Genomic DNA, 26,520 nt, shown 5'->3' with positions numbered 1-26,520 from the left:
TGAACGGAAGGACACACGAACATTCAGAAGAAACATGCCAAGAAAGGAATAAAAATCTTTATTTGCATCTATTTTACTTCGGATATTATGTGCACACTTTTGGATGCATTAAAAATAGAGCATTCTTGCCATACGAAGTTCTGCAAGTTTCAGAACAGTGGCACAGGGTGGGGAATTCTTTCGAAAATATTCATATTTCAAGGACATTTTTATAGATGATAGAATTTTTTATTAAGAGGACGGCAGGGCCATCAATTTAACATTCATAATATGTTGCTCGTTTTCAATTCGCATTTGCAATTTTAAATGACTGGCGTTGAAGTAAGTTACAAAGGCATTAAACCCTCTCAATCCTTCAGTTAACATTTCCGACAGCCGGTGTCCTTGCATAGGGGTAGCGCATCCTCCCGTGATCTGGGCGTCCCAGGTTCGAATCCCAGTTCGGGCGTGATTGTTCTTTATCTGTGTTTTATTTGTGAGGTGTGTGAATGTACCCCCTTATAAAAAGGGGTTGTGCAAGCGAATGTGTGACTTTCATCTTCATATGAGCTAGAAGTTTGGCTTCTGCCCTCGTTTTAGGGATTGCAATACCGGTATATCGGGATACCGAATACCGGTATTCACATGTTTAAATACCGGTTTTTCGGTATTTACTAGAAATCTTTTAAATTGTCTTCACTACATATTCACGTGATAACACTTACACACATGTGAAAAAAAAATGAACTAAAAAGTATCTAATAGGGGGAATCCAAGGTTAAAGGTATACTGGAAATGCGCCTATCAAAAGAATACCGGAAATGCGCTTATCGTTCCGCGTCTCACTCTTTTTAATGAGATGGAATCGTCGAAATATAGATGAACAGGACGTGAGTCATCCAAAAAGAAGGGTCAAAATTATTTATTACAGCTCCGAGCAATACTGCACACGCGTAGGATCCGTAGTCTGATATTCATGTCTATGAAAACAAGGTTTCAGTTGTGAAGAAAGTGCGTAATATTGCGATATTTTTTAAATTGGTGAGTTTGTTATTCACATTGTATTTGCATATCATACTTTAGAGATAAAAATATTTTTCAAATTTATTATATATATGCTCATAAATAATAACCCATAATAATGAATAAGAATAACTTTAAAGAACTTAAGAAATCAATTGATAATACTTCGGTTTGGTTTCATTATTTATATGATGAAAAGAATGTAAAAAATGTAAATGTAAAAAATGTAAAAAATGTTCAAGAGTTATTAAAGTGAACGGAGGAAGTACAAGCGGACTCCATACACATTTAAAAACGAAACATGATACAAATTTGTTAAAGAGGAAAGAATCTAATTGCGATGAAGGTACAAATTTAAGCACAGTTTCTAAGCCCAAGCCATCAGGAATTTTAGATTATTTTGAAAAACGAAAAGATAATTTGGATGAAACTATAAGTAAAATGACAGCATTAGATGGTTTACCATTTCGAGTGTTTTGCACTTCTACTGAATTAAGAAAATCACTATCCGCCAGAGGTTTTAAATATCTACCAACATCGATAAACACTATAAGAAGAACTGTTATAAACTACAGTAGTGGTGTTCTCAATTCTTTGAAACACGAGCTATTACAATTAAAAGTAAATGGTGAAAAATTTAGTCTTACATTTGATGAATGGACAAGTGTAAGAAATAGACGCTATTTAAATATAAATATTTAAATAGCAGAAAAAATTCAGAATTAATTCAGAAAAAAAAAATTGGAATATAGGACTTACACATGTCTCGGGAAGTATGGCAGCCGAAAAATGTGTGGAAGTGCTTAAGTCTAAATTAGCGAACCATGGATTATCCCTGAAAGAAGATATTGTATCCATAACGACTGATGGAGCAACAGTTATGAAAAAAGTTGGAAAGTTGATGGGTGCAAATCAGCAGTTGTGCTATGTACATGGAATTCAATTAGGAGTAATGGATGTATTATACCAAAAAAATAAAGAACAGAAGAATCCAAATACTGTGGATATAGAAACTTCGGATTCCGACTTTGAAGAGAGTGAGAGTGATACTGACAATGAAGATAATGACAATGTAACTGTTGAAGACGATATTGATAATGAGGATGAAATATTAACCCATCAAGAATTGCTTCCTATAATTTATAAAGTTCGAAAAATTGTTAAAATATTTATACGTTCCCCTACAAAAAATGCCATATTACAAAAATATATACTAACTGAAAATAAAACAGAATATATGTTAATATTAGATTCTAAAACACGTTGGAACAGTTTACTCCTAATGATGGAACGATTTTTGAAACTAAGAAATCCAATCCAAAAAGCAATAATCGACTTAAACCTCCAAATTTATTTTTCAAATAGTGAATTCGACTTAATATCCAGAACTGTATCAGCTCTACTTCCAATAAAACTGGCTGTTGAGGCATTATGTCGGAAAGATTCTAATTTATTAACAGCTAATGCAACAATAAATTTCATGTTGCAGTCACTGAAAGAACAGCACACATCATTACCTGAAGAATTATATATTACATTGAAAACTCGCACAGAAGAAAGGCATACCGAAATAGAAAATATCTTACTGTATTTACATAATTATAATGATTTCAAAAATGAAAAAGAAAAAAAGAGACTAACCAATTCAAATCTGATCAAGTTTATAGTAAATTTTCTTAAAAAGTTTTACCCACAAACCTATCCACATTCAGAAGAATTCGGTACAGTTATCGAAGATTATGATGACACTAATATCTATAACGAAAAGGAATTGTCTCTCAAACAAAAATTAGAATTAGCGATAAATAAAAAAATTTCAACAAACCAAAAAACAATACAGAAATCAGCTATATCCAAAACCATCCGACGAGAAGTCGATTTATTTGAAGATGAGGGATTTAGAGGTAAATACTTGGAAAAAGTATATCGCGCATTGCTAACAATACCACCAACTAGTGTAGATGCCGAAAGAGCGTTTTCTACAGCTGGTCATTTTTGCACAAAATTACGTTCCAGGCTTAATGACAGTACTATTGATGCATTATGTTTTTTAAGATCACATTTCAAAAATTTGTAATAGTACCACAGACTGATTAGTTTTATTTACACTTTTTTGTGATTTAAATAAATAAAAGGTCCCTTTATACTTTTTTGTGATTCTTTATATATTGTTATAATTTATTTACAAATTATTTTTACTGATATTTACACTCTCTAATAAAACTGGCAAATAAAAAAAAACTCCTGTGTTTTCTCTCTTTTTCTAAAATTTCTAATACCGGTATCCCGGTATTAAGATCTAAAAAATACCGAATACCGGTATTGAACTTTTGGTCCGGTATTGCAATCCCTACCTCGGGTGCTCAGGGGTTTTTACCTCAGAAGCTACTGCACCCCCTTTCCGTGGTAACTCGGACACAACATCATAAACATTTCCGACCAAGGTATTTTTGTTTTTGTGCTTCTTACTTCTCCCAAAATTTGTAGTCGGATTTTGAATTATCGTAGACAAATCTATTAAAAATACTTTTTGTACTTAATGAAAAAAAAAGACATTCTTAAAGACAAATTATTATGACATAATGGCAGGAAACAATTAATTTAACATTTAAATGAGGAGTGAACATAATACACGATTCGACAAAGTCAATCGAAGAATTCCCTATTCAATATGTTCAACGGTTGCATATCTTATAATACAATGATATCCATTTCTAATTTATTAGCACAATTGCCTATAGAGGTTTTCCTATTAAAACCAAAAGAGCCTTAGTACGTCAGAATCGTCAGAGCATATTATGCATTACTGTACTTAGTCAATAGAAGAATTCCCTATTAATAGGTTCGCTGTCTCCATTCGTTATAATTTAACGATTTAGTTATATTCGATTGGTTCAATTCCACTTAGAGTAGATAAATTCTTGAGATATCAAAAATCGTCTGTGTATTTAATGCATGTTTGTACTAAGTCAATGAATAGAATACTTATTCATTATAGTTAGCGGCTCCATTACCTATAATTCAACAATTCAATTATAATTAATTGGTTCAAATCTTTATCATGGTTTTCCTATTAAAGTGATGGTAATTTTGAAATGTCAAAAATCATCACTGTTTATAATGCATGATTAAGTGCAATAGAATAAATTCAGTTCTTGGTGCAATAAGTTCAATGACTCAGTTCCCTATGATTTAATTATTTCTTTGGTTCCTTTCTCGTTAATGAACTTCCTATCAAAATTAATGAATTCTTAAGACGTCAAAAATAATCAGGACAATCGAAACTCTACCGATCCCTTGCACCTGGAATTTCGGGAAAACTGAGTTTATGGTGGAGATGCAGCATCTTGAGACATTGCTCTGCTTAATCTGGATAGATACTTAAAGTTAAGGACTTTATATCATTAAAGCCATAACGGCGCTGGAAATTTATATCATAATCATAACCGGCTACTTTGACCCGCCTTAAGGCCCACGGAAAAATCCAAATGACTGGATTGCCGTGACAACAACACTAGTGGGAAGTATAGAGGAATCCTATGGGACATCACCGGCCACGGTACAACCCTTCCCGTGGGAAGCACATCCCATCATCGATAGGAGGTAGTCCACATCATTTCTGTACCTAACATGGTGGCGAGGACCAACCATCATGCCGGAAGCTTCTCATCCTTTTTGAGGTGCCTTCCTGTGGGAGAAATTTATATCATAAAGATAGTTATTAAAAGTAGTGTAAAGGAAAAGGTTAACTTTCAATTCATAAATTTTGAAATCAAAGATATATTTTACGATCTTCGTAACGTCAGAGAATTGTCATAAATAATTGATTTTTTTTAATTTTTGTTTTGAGAAATGGTTCTATTTTAAGATGAGGTAAGATTTTAAGATTAAGTCTATTTACATGATTTGGTTTTCGACAACGATTATGAATTCCATAAACATATACTGAGCGATCTTGAACTGTTCGAAATCCTCAGAGTGGAAATTTTCAGAATAGAAATGTTGAAGTTGTTGCAGATGAAAATTTAAATCAGTGTGTGTGACTTCAATTCCTGAATATTTCACTCATCTAAGCAAAATATTAATTATATTTCACAGAATATGCATCGAATTATTAAAATAAAATGAATTTAATCAAACGAATATTAAACATATTTTCAATGAACAGGGGCTAAAAACAGATACTAAATCAATAGCCATCGAATGTTATTTTTTAAATATAAATTTAGTTGAGAAATAATTTTCGCTTTGAATTTGTTTTCTCTTTTAAAAATGAATCTAAACTTTGAAATAAGCATTACAATTTTCATAGCATTCTGCCTTTCTATATATTTCATCTATTATTCAATTGCATATTGAGAATATTCAAAAATATTGATTGCATTGATGTTATGTTAGAAGATGAGTTCAAGTAATATTATTTATTTAGAGTGGAAAAAATACCGAAAGAATTGGCAACGGGACCTCAAGCTTATTACATGATGCCATCAGCTGATAATTCTACTCCAGGAACTTTCTTTTTGGATACCAACTCACTTCACAATCTGTAAGTACAAATCTGCTTTCATTTGTCTTACCTAAGTATATTTTATTCGTTTCCTACAAAGATTCTTGATTATGTAATGATCAAACCAGAAAGTAGCTTTTAAAAGTTTTCACTGGCTTTCAAATTTCTAACACTTAAAACTTTTGTTTTTAGCCATATGAATAGAGAAAATGTTCTCATTGTCAAGGTAAATAAATAAATCTTGAGATTTTTTATTTATTTCCTCGCTTTACGTCTTTTTGAATCTGGGTAAATCCCTTTTTTAAAGAATTATTTCTGTTTCTGAGTGAGATAATCAAACAAGCAAAAGTAGTCTTCCTGAAACTTTCTCTCTTACTTTCTAATAAAAGATTTATCTTTCTCTTGTTGCGTAAAATTGTGAACCTTATGTTAGGCAGTGAACACTACAAATGCTCAGATTTTTATTTTCTGTCCCGCACGTGAGCTTTTTGTGCTTCATAATTCTGTAAAAATAGCTGGTACTGATATATCAACCATATGCGATTGGAGAACAATATTTACGAAAAAATCTATTAATGAGGAGAAGTTCGGCAACTTTTTTGGATGGGGGTTGTTTAATCACAATCGTGCTTAAGAAGTGCATTTTTGTAACCTTCCTAAATTAATTTTATGAAGTTGTATAATTCCAATTTAAAAATCAAACTGTTTGTACCTATCTAGCATGAAATTCAAAACTATTGTTATTTTCTTTGTATTTATTTTACAGGCCAAAATACGATGTAGTCACTCTTGCCATGCACGAAGGTGTTCCCGGTCATCATTTCCAGGTAAGATTTATGTCTGAAATTTTGTCTCAAAAGCCCGGAAAAATATGTTATTATTTTTACGCAACAATTATTACGGAACTCACTTGAACCGAGATTTTTATTTCCTAAAAGGCCAAGTATACAAAGAGAAAGTATAATAAACGCCAAAGAATTTAACTTCGAATGTTTGAGGAATCTCCAGAATTTAGAGCTTTCAGAGTTCGAAAAATAAGTTTCTGGAAGTGAACATGGTCATTCAAAAAAAAAAAAAAAAAAAAAAAAAGGCTTTTATCTGGAAGGATGAAATTTGACATGCGATTTATATGCCAAATTTGTATATTTATATGAAGTTTTGAATAAAATCCATTTACAGGAATTTTGTCTCTTTATCTGTTTGAGAAAAAGTGAATACCATGAATTTTTTTCGACGCTTATCGATTAAAATAAACAAAATTAGGTTTCAACATCTAACATGCATACCCTTTCTGAAATCCGAAAAAAATTCATCGCAATGTTGACCATCTCTTTGTCGGTGCATTCTCATTCATGCAAATGTGAGTTACATAGAGATCTTAAAACTCCAAACTTTCAAAGAACTTTCAAGAAAATTTTTCAGTCAACTCAGAACTCATGAAAATCCCACAATCAAGAAGCAAATTAATATGCCCACTGCAATGGAAAATACGCATTTCCTTACTCTGCTATCAAATGGAGCTTGCCACTTAAATCTCCATAGCTTCTTCCGAAATTTAAATTGCATTTAATGAACTACTTCAGTTTTCGCCACAAACGCTTTTAAGAAATCCTTCCTCTACTCAACTGACGCACCAATAGTAGATTACTTGTTTTCCCTCTGCTACTTATTACCTCTGAGTAGAAGTGCCTAGGTACTAAGGCGCCGACGTTCTTGCATAGGGGTAGCGCGTCTTCCACGTGATCTGGGCGTCCCGGGTTCCAGTCCCGATTTGGGCATGGTTGTTCTTCCGTTGTTCTGTGTGAGCTGTGTGAATGTGCCCTCCTGTAAAAAGGGGTTGTGCAAGCGAATGAGTAATGCGTGAGTAGTTAAGTCGTATTCTTGGCCCTAGTTTGCGCTACTATAAAAACAAGAGACGCTCCCCATCAGGCTTAAATCGGCTGTCTTCGAACAGTGGGCGTGTCCGTGGCAAGTGCCATAAGAAACAACAACAGGTATTAAGGTTCTCCATGCATCTAATTCAAGATATAGATTATATTTTATAAACACTAATATATATATTTAATTAGAAATTTATTTTCATAGTGCATATGATGCTTGATCACTTTGTTGAACTATAGGAAGGAATACAAACATCCATTGACTAGCACAATTATTTAATCCTTCTTTAGTCAACATTAAATATTTATTCCCTAAGTATAAATGCAATAATTTCAAAGAATTAAGCACAGTATAAAAAAATTAAACATTTGATTATAGATTGGTCTTAACCATTATTATCATGTGAGAACATGACGTTGTTTTGATAAGGGAGTTTTGAAGCTCGAAATCACGTAGGCAATAAATAAAGCATAAAAGGTAATTTTCATCATCAGCTTTTAATCGCACGTATTTTTTTACTTGCTTTTACCAGTACTGCATAATTATTATGTATGCTTCTCTGAAATCAGATGCTTTTTTTAAATTTTGACTTGCTTTTACCAGTATTGCTTTATTTTACACATGCTTCTTTGACAGCAGATGCGTTGACGTAGAACTATGACACCATAGCTGTTATTTCATCTCAAAATCGGTCGAGCACAAAAACCTTGTTTGCCAGCTAGAAGAATTGAAAATGAAAGTTTAAAAAAATTATATATATACATATATAGAGAGAGAGGGGGGGGGGAGGGAGAGAGAGGGGGGTGAAGACCTATAGAGAAGTCTCGTGGTTGTTTCAAACCAGTTTAAATTGGTTAATGACTTAAATTAATTGAGACAAATAATGACTTAAAAATAATAATGTTCTCACATGGTAACTTGAAATTTGAGATCGTAGATTTCATTTTTTTATTACTTTATTATTTTGACTTATAAAAGTAAAAATTTGAAAAAATTTGTATTTAATAATTTAATATTTCAAATGAACTAACTAATTTAATTCATTGATATTTATATTCAATAAATTAATTAAATTCCTCACTTGATGGATCATTTAAGAAATTATTCCTGTATAATTTTGTCTTAACTTCTTTTGTGCTGCAAAAAGAATTATTCCTGTATAAAAATAGATTATCCCTGATACTCAACTTCCTACTGGGTTTCCTGTTTACATAGCAGTAACATATCTATCAATACATTGTGGATATCTGTCCTTAAAATACACTTCCATAAATTGTTGTCGTGAGTTCGTGAAACACATAAAATCACTGAGTCCACATATACAGCAGAAAATACATGTATGTTCTGTCGATCTGCAGATCTCTTCCTTAACGCTTTCTAGGGCCGTGGGAAGTATGCTTCCCACCAAATTTATCAATCTTTGTATGAAATTATGTAATGCTGACAATTTTTTTTAGAAAGATAGAAACTTAGATGCTTCAGTTCTTTATCTTACACAAAATGATGTGTCTTTGATTTGTTACTTAATTATTAATTAACCAAATTAATTAATTAATCAAATTCAATTTATCTAATAAGTTAAATGAATCCCTTTTCTTATTCTAATTTCAACCCTAAAAATATGAGTGGTACATAATATGACAAGAAAAAAATGGCCCTTTAAAGAGTTAAATAATTAATGGTGGCAACACCTGAAATTTTTCATGGCGTTCTGGCGTAATTTTTAGAATAAACTGTGTTAATTTCTGCTACTTTCAACGTTCAATTGAATTAATTGCGAATAAATTTAATTAAATAAGACAATTTCTGCCATTTTTGGCCAATAATTTAAAAATATTTATAACACAAAGTGTTTTTACATTATTTTAAAAACAAGAAATTACCTTTTGAGTGGTGCTAATTTTTTACAGTAAAACTTTTACTTTAATTATAACAAACTTTTCAAAATTCATTTTAAATACAATTTGTAACAGTTAAATTCAAACTAACTTGTTTTATGAAATAGGGAAATATTATATATATATATACATATATATATATATATATATATATATATATATATATATATATATATATATATATATATATATATATATATATATATATATATATATATATATATATATATATATATATATATATATATATATATATACAAAAGTATTAGAATCAAGTTTGCGCTCTCTAAATACTATGAAGTTCCTTTTTGGTTTTAGTTTAAATAGGTAATAAATTTTAGTTGCGATTTCGAAACTGTTTTGTTTCGTTTTCATTTTAGTTTCGTTTTCAAACTTTTTCTTACTTTAGATTGGTTACTTATATATATATATATATATATATATATATATATATATATATATATATATATATATATATATATATATATATATATATCTGTGTGTGTGTGTGTGTAATCTTTTGCAAGACAATGGTTGAGACTTCCAGATATTCTATATTTATTATTAGACATTTCCTCTTCACTTTTTTAAATATTTCTTGGCTACATGCTTGTCGCCATTTTTTATTACTTTCGAATGAGTTATAAAGTTTATTTAGAAAGATTTAAAAAAATTGCCGCTGTTAAAATATAATGCCCTTTTAAAATCTCAGTTAATTAAAAAAAAAGATGTTAGCAATTTTTCATATGTTTTGAAAATATTATTTGGCAAAAAATAAAAATATTTCTATATTTTTATCTTTACATCTTATTAAATTTTAAAAAGGTAGCCAATTCAATTTCCCTCCTTTTAATAATATTTTCATAATAAATTTTATGCACAATTTCTAACAATATTTCTATTTTTGGGAAAGAAGAATGTGTTTAGGAAACTGTTGCCAGAACATATTAGAAGAATTCTAGAAGAATACTAAAAGAAAAATTTTAGAGCAGACGATTAACATCTTATATCAGAAATAAAGATTAATTTAATTTATGATAATGCTTTTTATTAATGAAAAATTAATTATATACTTAAATGACCCAAAGCCTTCATTAAACTTTTGTTTTACTTCAGAATTTGTGGGCAAAATTTGAACTATTTCTAGAACAAATATTAATAAGAAAAAGAAAAAAAAAATCAGTTGACGGTGGTTGTTAAAATTCCCTTGTTCATTTGATTTTCTCAGTTTCAATAAAAAACATTTCAGACGATAAAAATGTTTTGTGCATTATAATATTTTATGCAAAAACAACTTTTACATTAAAAATATCAGACAAATCAGTATTTTACTCTCGAACGACGCCAATTATATCAACTAGTATTTGTATAAAGATGGATATTTGTTTCTATTATAGAAATGAACATTTTTGCCCGACCTTGATGACAATTGCCACAAGTGCGCTTCAAGGCAGAAGGAAAGTCACTCACAATTTAATTAAAAATAAGATTTTTTTGATATTTTTCTCATAGGTCTTCTAAAAATATAATTTCAAAAATGATTTGTGGTTTTAAAAATAAGCAAATAATTTATTGTTTTAAAAATAAATGAAATAAAATTTAATTTAAATATCAATGTTTTAAAAATGAAAAATATTCTTTTTAATTACACTAATTTCCTTTCCGAAAAATTGTTCAATAAATTTCTAAAATTTAATTTTATAACAATCTGTAAGAAGGGTTTTAACGCGAAAACGGAATTAAAACTAATTTGATCATTCTATTAAACTACTCAATCGTATGTTTTTGCTATTAAAGTTTAGGAAAAAAATTGCTTTCTTTGGTTATTATTTCCTGCATCCGATTTTTACTTCCACATTTTTTTAAAGTATAAATATAATTTATATGTATTATTTAACTTGTACGCACAGTATATTAAAGAATATTCGATTATATTGGCATTTTTCTGTCTAGTCAAATATCAAGATAAAATTCTAAATATCCTTCCATATTAACCCATTAGCTGCCATAATCCCTGCTAGAAGGAGGCCGAGGTGGCCTGGTGGTAAGGTCTCGGCTTCGGAACCGGAGGGTTTCAGATTCAAGACCCGATTCCACAGAAGAACTGTCGTGTAAGGGGGTCTGCTGCACGTTAAACCCGTCCTGACCAAACGTCCTCCCGCTGGTGTGGTGTGGAGAGGGGGGTGCCAGCTCAGGTGTCGTCCTCGTCATCTGACCGCGGTTCAAAATGACGAGGTCCGTCCCAAAATAGCCCTACTGTTCCTTCAAACGGGACGTTAATATAACTAAACTGAACCCTACTAGAAGATTTTAGAATTTTACGTACACCTCTCAGCATTAAAATTATAGGTTTTATGCCTGTCATTTTAGTTCCATTCTATATATATATATATATATATATATGTGTGTGTGTGTGTGTGTGTGTGTGTGTGTGTGTGTGTAGCAGGAAATGTGCATTCTGTGCTTTGTTTCTTTACAAATTTGAAATTCGTCTGTAGGATGGAAAGAATTGTCCAATTAAGAAACATTACATTTTGGGTTTGGTTTTTATATTATAATGAAATACTCTACATAAAAATGTAATTTAGAAGTTATGGTAACGATATGTTACTTATTCTGTCTTTGTTTTCCACTGAAATGAATTTATGGATCATTTTACAACGATACTCTTTTTCAAAAATATCAAATTTTTTCGAAACAAAACATAATTTGAATATAATTACACTGCTACAAAACTTAGGGTGGATCCTAGCACAGCCCACCTCTTGGCGTCTTTTTGAATTCTCGCCAAACGAGTGGCGATAACGTCGCCAATGTGGCAACCTAGACGGATTTTTTAAATTTATTTTTATTTTATTTTTTATATGTTTATTTTTTATTTTTATTTATTTATTATTTTATTTTATTATTATTTATTTATTATTTTCGTTTTTATTATATTCATTTTAGTATATTTATTTATTTATTTTTATTTATTTATTATTTTATTATTATTTATTCATTTATTATATTTATTTTTTATTGTATTTATTATTATTTTTCTGGCCTTCAAGTATCGTTTTTTAATTGAAAAATAATAATAATAACAAATATTCAATTAGTAGTCAACTTGGCGAGATTTCAAATAAGTCGCCAAGAGGTGGGCCCATCTAGGATTTTACCAAAACTTTTTGTGCATAGATATAACTTATTCAGTAAAAATTGTTTTTAAAAAATGGCAGTTAATAGGTTGATAGTTTACAATTAAACCTAGAAAACCAATATTCTGTATAAAGAAGCAAGCACGAATGGCGGTTAATTTTATATTAAATTAACAGTAGCATCTACTGAATCAGTCCGTACTATTTTATTATATCAAAAATTATAATTCTTTCAATATTATTTACATTGCAGTATGCCTATGTTATGGAGCGAGATGACATTCCCGATTTCAGGAAATATGGCGTACGCAGCAACGCATTCGTTGAGGTAAGAAAACTGAATAGGAAATTGAATCTTTTATAAAATCCTTTACCTTTAAAAAGAAAAATCTTAATTATAATGATTATCTTCCTAATGTATTTTATATTGTTATAGAATTTTTAGTGTAATATACAGAAATATTTGTAAATCCTTCTTAAATAAGTTTTGTTTAAAGAGTTAATAAAAATGGAATTATATGGCATAAATTCCATGTAGTTCCAGATTATGTTATTGAATACTTTTACGCAAACGTTAATCTCCCATTTTGCTGACAGAAAAAAAAATGCTAAAGAGGTAGGGACAGACAGGTTGCAAAGCAAAATATCCAGAATTATTTCTTTGAATAGTTCTGATGATCAGTTGGGGTGAGGTCAGGAAAAGTGATTCCACATCTTTCAGATTTATTAATTTTTTTTTTTTTTTGCCTTTTTCTTTTTTTTAACAGTTTATTTAACTTGGCTTGTTTCAGGTTTATAGAAATCGGAGTTTCTAATCAATTTTTCATTCATTGCTGTGTGAGAAATTTTAAAATTGAAACACTTGCTTGTTCCCAATGATAATACAATTTAATATTTGCTTAACGTAATTAAAAAATAATTGATTAATTTAATTGAATTTTGATTCCGTTCTCTTGTGCCATTTCGTAGCGAATCAAAGAAAATTTTATTTCTCGAATCCATAGTTTTAATAATAACAAAATTTAAATTATAGATCAAAACTTTTAAAAAATACCGTTTTATTTTATATTTCAAGACAGTGTGTCTTTAGAACCGTTTTTTTTTTAATATTTCAAGAGAGTGTGTCTTTAGAACCGTTTTTTTTTTATATTTCAAGACAGTGTGTCTTTAGAACCGTTTTTTTTTTTATATTTCAAGACAGTGTGTCTTTAGAACCGTTTTAATTAAATTTATTTAATACATTTATGCATTTTGAGGGTTAGGGTTTTTTTCCCCTTTTATCATAAACGTTTATCTGACATCATTCTCTTACTCAAACTGTTTATAATTTGCTTTTTATTGTTAATATGGATATATCCTTGGTCTATATTTAAGAATAGTTTTCATCTATTTTGTTATTTTTGTCATTACGAGGTAGCATATTGTGTATTCCTGTATTGAAGAACAAAGCTGTCTTCTTATTTGCACGAGATATCGTTCGATATTTCCAGGATTTTGTTCAAAATTATAAGCAATACATTGTAATGATATCATTGTGGTGAACTTTATAAGTCAGATAGCAGCTACGAGACATTAGTATTACTTTTGTCTTGTGGTCTTGTTACTCGGCTGAGAACCACAAGGTCTCAGGTTCTATCCTCACTCATAACAAACCGCTACATTGGTGACCTCGGACGATGAACCTTCAGCTTTTATACAGCTGTTGTGGCGCCATCTACCCACAGCAACACAAAGTCGTCAGACTCAAGTGACGCAGCAACAAAAAATCGTCAGACTCACTTGATGCAACAGCAACCACTCACCCACACACACTCGCCGCTACTCAAATGGGTACAGGCACTTTAGGCTCAGCAGCTAATACGTCACCACTCAACAGCCATATCGTTTGTCTCACCTCCGACTCACTGGAGGGAGAGTATTGTGGTGAATCTTATAAGTCAGATAACAGCTACGAGACAGGGGTATTACTTTGGTCTTGTTACTCGGTTGCGAACCATAAGGTCCCAGGTTCTATCCTCGCTAAATTCCATCCGCTACATCATCAAGCATTTTATGCAATTAGGATTGTCATGATAATTAAGTGGTAATGCCTTTTTTATGGTACCATAATTCTGAAAACTTGCTAGAAAAGGTACCTTAAAATAGAAAAACAGATGCTACTGAAAGGGAGCAAAGTCTGGTTGTAAGAGCAGTTGATGGAAAATTTCCCAGCAAAAATCTATAATAGATCGTTGAATTATTGCTGCTGTATGAAAAAGAGAAATGCTGAGGATCCAAATAATGTTGGGTCACTTATTTTGGATTGCATGACTCATATCGACGCACTCAGCAATTATTTTACCTTTCTCTTTACCAAACTGAAAGTCATCTATTGACACACTCCTGACCATCAGAAACCGTATGAAATAGCAGATTTCACTCTCGTAGGCTTGAATATATCCCTTTCCAAGCATTAGGAAACATCCACAGTTGCAAAATAGTGATGTATCTGGCTTATAGATGGTTCGAACAAATAACACGCATCCTTTCCATTCCTGTTTATAAACAGAATAAATGCATAACGGATTTTAATTTCTGGGTAAACAAAGTTTATGTAAGTCTTTATATAATCCCTTAAATATACAGTTTTCTGTTGTTACCACATAGTTAAGGGTTTAAAATTATCAGTTTGACTTATTCGATGACACCTAATATTTTGGAACGGTGTTGTTGGATTGATATTGAGGCGGTATGCGATGCGCGAGGATAGAACCTGGGACCTTTTGGTTAGCAGTCCAGTAACTAAACCATTATACCAAAACAATTGTTCGGGTAGAAGAGCTGTTAACTGGCTTATATGCTATTCACCACAGACTCTCCCTCCAGTGAGTCGGAGGTGAGACGAACGATATGGATGTTGAGTGGTGATGTATTTAGCTGTTGTCTTAATGGTCCGGTACCCAGTTGAGTAGCGAGTGTGGGTGGGTGAGTGGTTGCCGCGTCAAATGAGTCTGACGACTTTTTAGGTTTTGTTGCGTCAAGTGAGTCTGACGACTTTGGTTGTAGGTAGATGGCGCCACAACAGCTGTTACAAAGATTGAAGGTTCATTGTCCGTGGTCACCAATGTAGCGGTATGCGATGCGCGAGGATAGAACCTGGGACCTTGTGGTTCGCAGTCCAGTAACTTAACCAGGATACAAAAGTATACGCTCGTGCAGCGTAGTTGTTAACTGGCTTATATGCTATTCACCACAATATAACAAAGGGACCATGGAACTCTTGAGATATTTATGAATTCTATGTCACAATCGTATCGAATTTAAACGCTTTTGAATCAGTAAATATTAGCAGATTGCTATGATAATTCGATGCACGAATAACACAGTTCAATTGTCAGTTTTTTGCCTCATTTTATTAAATTCTAATTTAATTATGATGAACTTCAAATTCCAATTTATTCTTTTCTGAACTGAGGATGAAGCCAAAAAAACATTAAAAGCATATCAACGACATAGATTCTCTTTCATGATTGTCATTTGCTTTTCAAACAGATTCAAAATTTAAATTGAAAAAAACTTATACAATTTTTTTCAAGAAAAACCAATTGTTTTAGATTCTCTGAAAGTTATAAAATATATGTAACTAATTAATATATATTCATATAAAAATAATTAATAACTTTTTACTAGAATTATCAATTGATTAATTAAGCTAAATATTGTACTTAACACATTCTGAGCATTGCTTAGTTTTAATTAATGACTTATTTTGAAGTTAAAAAAGGGAAAGGACTGTTTAATTATATTCCATCGTCAGATTATTAGATTGTCTTAGTAGACACACCTCACTTCAGAATTCCACACCAGCAACAGAATGTTTAATCCTGGTGAATTTAAAAAGTACTAGTGTGGTGTACCTATCATATTTTTAGTAAAAGGGGGTCCCAAATTAGTGATTTTTTTTATTCCAACTTTGGTACTGCATATCTAACATGTCACATCAGTCTTATTAAGAGCATATAAGATTATTAATGTATCTAACACTTTTAAATGAATTTATTTTCCGTATTTTGTATTGTCAAGCTGCTTTCAATGTGAATTTTGTTTCTCTTATATTTTACTAAAAATGACAAGAACTCTGTTTCCTATAGTATACTTTTTATTAATAGGGTTGGGCCTTATATGCTGAATACCTAGGCTATGAATTAGGATTATTTAATGATACTTATATGAGGTAAGGCTTCTTATTTACGTCCTATTATTTTTTATTTATCTCATGTTCCAGAAGTTTTAACTTGCAATCGATTTCTTTGTATTCATATCTTTTTTGAAATTTTTTAATCTAGTGTATTCTAGTTGAAAATTTACTATTTTAACATTTTTATAAGTAATTTAAGAGTTGCTTGTATAATAAAATAAAACTATTTCGTACTAATTTCGAATTCTAGTAAATATTTTTTTAAAAAAAAATTCAAGATTCAGTAATAATTTTATTTAAAAATTATGAATAAAATAAAAAAAAATGAAAACAGAATTTTAAAAACTTTAATTTTTAGCACACTATTTAATGTGTATTTTCAAAATTTATTTCTACAAAAACAATTTACATATACATTTTAGCTGTCGACATCTTTGAAACATTTGAATTTATAATGAAAGTTTTGATTTCCTTCATACTGCCATATTAGTTATACAAAATTGCCATTTATATACTGTATTTTCGAATGAGTTTTAAAATTTTAAATCTATACCGAATGAGATTGCTTAGTTGGAGCAAGTCATGAATTCTCAGTAATGCAAGATTTTAAATTTAATCATGATCTCGGAGCTAATATCAAAACCTTTAGGGAGATAAGTATATACTTATAAAAAATATTTAAATACCAATTTAAAAGAGATTTAAATGAAAAATGAAAAGATTTAAATGTTTGAGTCAATAACTGTATTATTAAATCTACATTTTTATGCAATTTTGTGGTTTCGTTAGTTATATGTAGTAAAATATTCTTTACGCATTGATATTTTAAACAAAAAGGGTCTTACAAATGTGAGAATCTTTGCATAAAAGCATTTTGGACAATTTCAATGGCCGCTTCGAGATCCACCGATCAATGCATGATCTTTCCTCGAAGTAGCCATTGATTGAGTTAAAGTAATAAATTTTAAAGCCTTAAAGTTATAAAATAATTCCCTATTATTAAATGATGAGTATTATTAATTTTTTTAAAAATTAATAGATTCGAAATGAAGCTTTTTCTTTATGAGCACTAAGCATTCATGTTCGGAATTCTGAAAATAAAAAGATGAGCACGTGTTGCGCTTATGGCTTTTCTCAAGGTTCATAATTTGTAACATGTACAAGAGAATAACTATTTTATTACACGAGAAAGTTTCTAAGCGACAATTTCCATTAATTATAACATAGGATGCTATACATCTGAATTATTTCAACTATATCATTTTAAAAGGTTTTTTTTAAATTTTACTATTATAGATATGGACATCTTTCGTATGAAATCTTCCGCGCTTGCAGAATGGTGGTTGATACTGGGATGCATGTAATGGGGTAAGTATTTTTTAGTTTCATTCGTTAGTAGATCAAGATTTATGCCGATAATATAACACATACATAAGCAACAAATGAGTAAAAGAAAGTTTTATAAACTGACCATGTAAATTTTGCATATTGGTATAATCCTCAAGTTTTATACAAAATTTTCATTAATTTGATTATATTTTCTACATGTAATGGGAAAACTGAAAATTATTTGAAAATATATGAGGTTTCGATTTTCAATATTTGAGCTCACTTTCATTTGATATTTCAAAAATTGATGCTGGAAACAAATTTTAATAAAAAGATCACTTTAATGATGGTGTTAATAAAATAATCAATACTAAATAAATGCATGGAATGAAAACTTGTTTTTAGTTTTAAAATCACAAAATTAAACATTGTTTACTAATTACGGGAAAATACACAATTTAAAAATGAGCACAATTTATAAATTGCATCTTATGATGAAATTTTCTAGATAAATTTCTCTCACGACATTGTACAAACAAGATGTGATATGATGTCAAAGATTTTTCAATCGTCGATATTTATTTATTTTTATTACCGAATTTTCAGACTTCCATAAATCGAAAACCTCGATACACCAAATTTTTTAAAGGAAAATGGAAATTTTAATGGAAAATATGTTCTGTGTAATGAAGAAAATTTCTATATGTCAAATCAAACTTATCCTATAAAATTTTTGTATATATATATTGCAATATTAAAAAAATGCCCATTAATAGGTTTTATAAAAAAATAAAAGAATATATAAATTAAGTAAGACTAAAATAATAATAAATGATTCTTAAAATGACAGAAATTCAAGGAAGACCAAAATGTTGGTTTAGGATAAAACGATAAAAAATGTCAGTGTGTCACACGTTATGTTTAATTTCTAATCTGCGAATTCCTTCCTTAATTTCGAGCTAGATTTTTAATAACATTAGCTTCTAGCGAAACTTGTTATTTTGATATGAGAAATTGGGGCTCAGTCGGTAACTTAACTTATTTTCATAATTTTATAATTTTTTTATAATTTTTATAATTTTTAACTTTTTTTTCATAATTTTATATGATTATAAAAATAAATTTTCCTTCATAAGTTAATTATTTATAGCTTTCTTTAGCTTTAAAAGACTAACTGCACATCATTCATTTTAGTAAGAAAATGATGAAAACTTTAAAATAAATATTTTCCTGCCTAAAATTTTTCTCAAAGAAGTTTCAATATATCGTGGTGTAATTGTATTTTAGATAAGATTATTTTTAGATATTATATCTATAATTGAAACTTTATTTTCAAATACTATATATATATATCGACCGCATAGATCTACACTGCAATTTATAAATATATCAAGCGAAAGTATTCGTATTTCTAGATTTCAAATTATTTTTTTTAAATTAGGAACATTACTGTTTTTTTATTATATTATATTATTTACTTTCTAAATGTTTTTGCTTAGTAGTAAAAAATTAATTTTTAAAAGAATTTCATAGATTCAGACTTAAAATTGGAAAAAGGGTGTTCTTATCTTTTCCTAATTTTTAAGAGTAAACATTTCTTCAAAACACAGTTGATTTAATTAATACAAAAGCACTTTTTTTCATTTAGTTGGAGCCGACAGCAAGCAATTGAATACATGCTGAATAACTCGGCATCGTCTGTTGGCAACATTGAACGAGAAATCGATCGATACATCACGTGGCCTGGACAGGTAAACTCACACTTTAGGCTCTTACTTAGTAACTATCGGAATTACTTTTACTCCTTACAAAGAAAATATAACTGTATACATAAAAACATTTACAACTATGTTTAAATTTGTATGACGAGGAATTCTCAGTATGAAATACGTAAATGGGCACGAAGATTTTCCTTGATTAGAGAATATCACGATAAAATAATGACTGAAATTAGTACTGTCTTATTCTTTGATTCATAATATTCTATCACAGCACAGTCTTATTCTTAAAGATTGTTTTATTAAAATCTTTGAATATATTTTAAAATAATCCATGATTGCCTACAGAAAATCAAAATTTCCTGCGAAATAGAATGATGGGGTAAAACGCGCAATGCGTTTTGTAATTCCTTAAATTAAATCAGCTATTTCTGTTTAAAGAGTAACTAAATTTTATTTTAATTATTTATATATTATAATTTCTTCTTCTTCTCTTTAATAAAGTCCTCCTACATCTATACGAAAGAGATTATTGTTCGATCTCGGATTCGCTCTTTTACGCATGCGTAGGGATGAGTTTAATTTGTCAAAATAGGGATGAGAAAAGATCTGAAAGGAGGAGATGCTTACATTTAACAATAAGGTGAACCAAGACTATTTAAAAGGCCGGGATAACCTGGTTGGAAGAGCGTTGTATTCGCTTCCCTTGGTTGCGAGTTCGAACCCTATTGGTCGAAGACTCCTTGTGTATGTGTGGCTGGCGCACGTATAAATCTGTCGTGGTCACAAAGTCCTCCATGTCGAGAGCAATACCACTGGGATCACTGGATCAGGAGTGATCGTTCTCTGATTCAGGTCTAAATTACGGTCTGTGGATGAGTGAATGAAATGCGTGAATGAAGTCTGCCCAGTGAAAAGGGTTCTGACGTGAATGTAGCTAAGTCGTACTCTTGGCCCTAGTTGGCGCTACTGAAAAAAAAAGAGACGCACACTTGGCTTGGCTATGCCAGACGCACACCGGCGTCCTGGCATAGGGGTAGCCCGCCTTCCCCGTGACCTGGGCTTCCTGGGTTCGAGTCCCGGTTTGGGCGTGGTTGTCCTTCATCTGTTCTATCTGTGAGGTGTGTGAATGTGCCCCCCGGTAAAAAGGGGTTGTGCAAGCGAATGTGATGCGTGAGTAGCTAAGACGTACTCTTGGCCCTAGTTGGCGCTACTAAAACAAGAGATGCTCCCTTGGCTTAAAATCACTGACTTTGTCTGTGAGCTTGTCCATGGCAAGTGCCATTATAAACAACAACAAGATTATTGGTGAATTTACAAACTGTAAATAAGTCGTAATATTGTCAAAAGAAGATACAAATTCACAATGAACTACTTTAGAGTAATTTTTATTCACTGTAAGAAGCCTAAACATTAAATCATGATGAATTAATTAACAATTTCTGTTCTTAAAATTTGGCAGTTCACTTTCTTTTTACCAAATAATAACTTTTATGTACAAAATACTACTTTTTTTTAAATTTGTTATTGAATTTTTTTGATAACACTTAAATTAACAACGGTAGATAATCTCGATAATATTTACTGATATTATATGAAATATTCTTGCTAGAAGGTTTCTTTGCTACTTAAACTAACCATATAAACAATCAATATTCAAATTTGAGTCACAATAAAATAATACGATCAGAAAAGATACGGCATTCGCATACATATAGGAAAAAAACCTGACCGACAAAGTATCTAATTGGGTGGAAATCAGGGTCAAAGATTAACAAAGAATTCAGGAAATGCTTCATCGTTCCGCGTCTCACCCCTTAGAGAGATGGAATCGTCGAAAAATGGTAATCTTGGGTTACTTAAACGAAGCTAAGAACGAAGTAAGAACCACATGAGCTCCGGAAATGGGGGTGTAATGGTATTAAGATGATGATGAGTTAAACAGAGAGAAAGAGAGTACCAAACCACAACTACCGAAAATCCAACCAAATATAAGTTGAGAAACTATAAAAAAAAGAAAAAAAAGAACTGCTTTTTTCCTTCCGAGGGAAAAGAATCTTCCAATCATCATTCAGTTAAGTTCAAAAGAAAATCCTGATGATTTTCAGAGCATCCTCTGGCTTGTCCATTTATATCCCCTATTTATTTTTATTTTTATTGCTCCCCTTATCTTTAAATATCGAGTTGTTAGGGTACAAAAGTATATAAATAAGAATACAAACAAAAGTGTAATTCTTAGCGGTAATTGCAGGGTGTGTTGGAACTTGCAGCCCTAAAACATGAACCGATGCCGAATCGTATCATTGGGATTTAAATAAAATATGAATGAACTTAATATTTAAAAATAATTGTTATCTCTCAAGTATATTTCATTTTACTTATTGAAATTATTGATGCGTGGCAAATTTATTTGTACTGAAATTATGCAACTTCGTTTTTTAGGCTTGTGCTTATAAATATGGAGAACTCAAAATTAAGAGTATGAGAAGAAAAGCTGAAGAAATCATGGGTAAGTCTTTATAACAAAGGAAAAAAAATCTATTATCTAGCAAAAATGCGAACATGTGCCTGAATATGCATTTTTTATTGATTTCTCCTAAAATATTTTCTTTGAAAAATATTGTTACGTAAAATATAGAAAACTGAAATATAATCCATTTCTATAACATATAATTTTTTTAAATCATAATTTTCTCAAGTCCATGTTTTGCTCAGGATTCCCCACGTTTAATAAAAGAGGTTTAATAGGCATCCTTTAATTAAAGGTTTAATAAAATCATCCTGATCTCTAAGTAGAACATTGTTACGTAAATCCTCAGGTGGGTACATGGTAAGAGAATCAAGCACTGATTACTCTGATCCACCCATGAAGTACACGGATAAAATCTAAATGACCGGACCACCATGAAAGCATTGGTAGGAACAAAAATCGATTTCTAAGGGCAATCACCGATCGCGGTACAACCTTTCCCGTGGGAAGCACGTACCGACATCAGTAAGAGGTAGTCCATACGATTTCTGTACCAAGAACCAACCACCATGGCGGAAACTTCTCATCCTCAAATTCGAGGTACCCCACTGGTAGGTGCGTATGGTAAGCTCATTAATGAATGTTTTATTTCACAGGAAACACGAATAATGGGAACGTAGTGCCCACAAAGATAGCACTTAGAGATATAAGCAAAACACACATAAATAGCAAATCGCTAATTAATTAGAAACGCAGAATAAAACATTCAGCATAAAACAAATAGAGAGTTCCCATCGCGATCAAGAATCCAAAGAGAGAATCTGCTCTATTGATTAACTTGATTTCGCTTCTCGCTTCATGTAAGTTTTCCAAAGGCAAAGAAACTTCTAGAATAATCGAATCCTAATAGGGATATCGCCTTGATTCTTATATTTTCGAGAACATTCTTGTCATTTTGCTGTTAGCTGCCAAATATCCACTAAGTTTTCCTCCAAAGCTGAGGTTCGGTTCATTGATCTGGCATCCATTAAAAAACATCAGTAAAACTCTCATCTTTACTTACTAAAAATACCGAATGCTTGAGGCATTTGTAGATGCGCAATTTTTTGTTTCGAATTACAGCCTCTTAAATTATTTAACTGTAGTTTAGCAATTACTCAATTCATGTTTAATACATATGCACTACGTTTAAAGAATTAAAGGAAGTTTAAAACTGACTTGGTTCGGATTCCTTGAATTAAAATGTGGGTTTCTTAAGTTTTTCCGGACGTTCTCGATACATTTCTCTTAGTCATTTTAATTAGTCTATTAATTTTTTAAAATTTGGATGAGAACATTTAAAATTTCCATTCCAGGGGATGCTTTTGACATAAGAGAATTCCACGACATTATCCTTCGAAATAATGGACCTCTGGAGCTTGTTGAGAAACAAATCGACCGGTACATAGAATCCTATCAACGCTCACCAACAGAAGTTACCTCGCAGAGCCCCTGAGATGTCGCCACAGAAGGATTTTTTTTTGGTAAGAAAGTTAAATCTTAGCTTAGAACTAGTGGAAGTTCTCAAATATTCTCTAATAAAGTGTTATCCAAGAGAACGGTTTGTATAGCATTGGCGTACAATAATTACGGAATACTAACTTTTGGCGTGAATTTAACATTTTTACTGACTCTATAGCGTCGTCCTTGGCGAGATTTTTGGCGATTAATCCCTGGCATGCAATTTATAGTATCAGAAAATCGAATTTGATAGAAATTTACAAATTTGGTATAAAGGCCATATGCCAAATCTCATCCATCCGGCTGAAAGAATTTTTTTAATCATCGTATTCACAGACAGGCAGATATAAATCCAAGCATATGTTTTTCGGAAACTTTAAGATTCGTCAGAATCTCGAATTCGTATTTTCCTCCTCGTGGTATAAATGGTAACATTCCCCGTTTCCCAGTACTGATAAGACATTGTGTTGTACTGATTCATTGTTCGTCTCTGTTACTTACTAAAATCCACGAGATACCCAGATGGTGGATCTTTTCACATGGGTGGTCTCGCATCTGTTCCTTAGCGACTACAATGAAAGACCACATATGGAATTCTTCGACCCAGAGGTATTGATAGTACCTTCAAACAGAAAGGGGTGTCCAAACATCTGGATGCTAGATGATTCTCTTTGTGAAAGGACCTTTCCACGACCCACTGGCGCCGCTGAGAGAGCATATTGCTAAACCCCGATTGGCCGAAAGAGAGCTCAAATGACCAATGTAAATTAAGAGGCGGAGATTGTCGCCGAAATAAAGTGCGGAGATTTTTTTTAAGAGGTGAGAAGAAACGAATTGCAGGAGACTGTTGGACTACGCCCACGAGTTCGGAGTCTGAGAAACTACCCCTGGAGTGGTCGTGTTGCCATGGGGGAGAACTGAGTTCCAAGAAACCCTTCGATTTTGACTGTTGTATCTCCTACTACAGGTGTAAATAACTATTTATTTAACCAAGATTTTGTATATATAGGGCTGTAAAATAAAGAATTGTCTGGAAATTCTGCTTCGTTATTTGATCAGTCTAGATCAGGACATTACAATATACTTCGTGCACGAAAAAGTAAAAAAACTGGCCGCCTTTATCTTGTTATATGAATTTTATGTATATGTAAAATATTCCTGGGTGTTTAATCCAAACTGCGTGTGATATCTATTACGGATGTTTGAATATTCATATTCGTTTCTGTTTGCATTTGTAAATTTTCTCGTTTCATTATTACAGAGTTAATTAAAATTACAAATTTAAATAATAATTTGCAAATTTTCTTATAGTATATATTTTATATTTCTATTCATAAGAAATGTTTTGCGATTCTAGGTTTACTTATAATATATTTTTTTACTTTGTCTTATGCGAAATATGGAGAAAGTACAGTAATCATCAAAGAATTCAAACTTTTGGCGAATCTCCACGTCTCCTCGCTGTGTTCGAAATAAACATTTTTGGAAACGTCCATCTGTCTAACTTTGATAAAGATAACTCAAACAAAATTCGAGCTAGATGGATGAAATTTAGTGTAGGATCTTTATACCAAATTTGCAGATCTCTGTTTAATTGTGAGGAAATTCCACTCAGATGAAGTCTGTCTGTCCGGCCACCTGATAATTACAAAAAGAAGAGAGATGATAGATGATATTTACCAAATTTTGAATTTAATCCAACAAGGGATTGACTATCTGTCGGTTTGTACTTTCTGAAACATGTAAACGTGACAACTCTTTAGAGGTATGAGACGCGTGAGGATAGAACCTGGGACCTTTTGGTTAGCAGTCCAGTAACGATCCGATTTTACCAAAACAGCTGTTCGGGTAGAAGCGCTGTTACTGGCTTATATGCAATTCACCACAGTACAGCAGTCCAGTAACGATCCAATTTTACCAAAACAGCTGTCCGGGTAGAAGCGCTGTTACTGGCTTATATGCAATTCACCACAACTCAAAGACTTATAATATATGGTATGAGATTTTGTAACTAAAAATGTAGTTCTGTATAAAAATTTTGTTTCAATCAGTTACGAAAAACGTGTCATAACCCAAATTCGATTTTTGGATACTATAGTTGTTTAAGGATTATTTTGTTATAAATATTGAAGTAACAGCCATTAGAAAAATAAATCTTTTACTAACTCACAGCCATCATCACGTGCGATGGTATCGTTGAAGCAACACCTCCTAAAGTACTTTAGGAGGTGTTGGTTGAAGCGAGCTCTTTCGTAACGAATACATCTCGGCGTGGACTAACCTGAAAAATATAAACAGAGAATACAATATGAAAAGTAGAGAGGTAGCTCTTTTTGATTGATTGATTCACCTGAAATACAGATGTCGCTACGATCACTACAATACTATTAACCCATGCTAAGAATTAATCGCCAAATAACTCGCCAAGTACACGTAATAGATACTAAAAATGCTAAATCCATGCCAAAACTAATATTTCGTAACTATTGTACGCCAGCGCCATGCAAGGCGTTCTCTGAAGTAACACCTTTATTAGAGAGAATGCGAGAAAGTTGTGGGGAGACATTCCCTCTGGTTGTTAATACATTGTTATTTAATATATTTTTACTTTTTAGATATCGTGGTGAAAAGCAACAGCACTGGTGGATTACAATTGTAGCTCAAGTCTGCAGGCAGGAAGCAACAGTTTCATCATCACTACAAAGTAACCGAATGCCTTCAATTATATACGTTTCTAAGAAATTCAAAGTAACTGTTTTACACCCATAGTTTTGCATAAGCAAACAATTTTCCCGATTGAATTGTTTTTAAATTTAAACGAAAAATTCCTTATGTTTTCAAATTTTTATATGTATAGTCCGACTTTTTTAGAAATAAAAAACAAAAATTGTTTGCTTA

The 26,520-nt window shown here is 31.3% G+C and overlaps 1 protein-coding gene across 1 annotated transcript in view; it reads left to right on the top strand.

Moving 5' to 3' along the window:
- LOC129957468 (uncharacterized) overlaps positions 1–26,520 on the top strand; it is a 57,960-nt gene extending 31,440 nt beyond the window's left edge. Inside the window, exons 11-19 of the mRNA XM_056069783.1 lie at positions 5,432–5,548; positions 6,276–6,336; positions 12,682–12,756; positions 16,577–16,641; positions 17,902–17,973; positions 19,583–19,685; positions 22,095–22,161; positions 23,478–23,645; positions 26,238–26,520. Of these exons, the coding sequence (XP_055925758.1) occupies positions 5,432–5,548; positions 6,276–6,336; positions 12,682–12,756; positions 16,577–16,641; positions 17,902–17,973; positions 19,583–19,685; positions 22,095–22,161; positions 23,478–23,617 (700 nt within the window). The 3' untranslated portion in view covers positions 23,618–23,645; positions 26,238–26,520. The remainder of the gene's footprint in view (positions 1–5,431; positions 5,549–6,275; positions 6,337–12,681; positions 12,757–16,576; positions 16,642–17,901; positions 17,974–19,582; positions 19,686–22,094; positions 22,162–23,477; positions 23,646–26,237) is intronic.

This window comes from Argiope bruennichi, chromosome 11, assembly GCF_947563725.1.
Source record: "Argiope bruennichi chromosome 11, qqArgBrue1.1, whole genome shotgun sequence".
In the NCBI taxonomy this organism is placed as follows: Eukaryota; Metazoa; Arthropoda; class Arachnida; order Araneae; family Araneidae; genus Argiope; species Argiope bruennichi.
The sequence above is the reverse complement of the archived record's forward strand: the minus strand, read 5'-3'. Positions and strand labels throughout refer to the sequence as shown.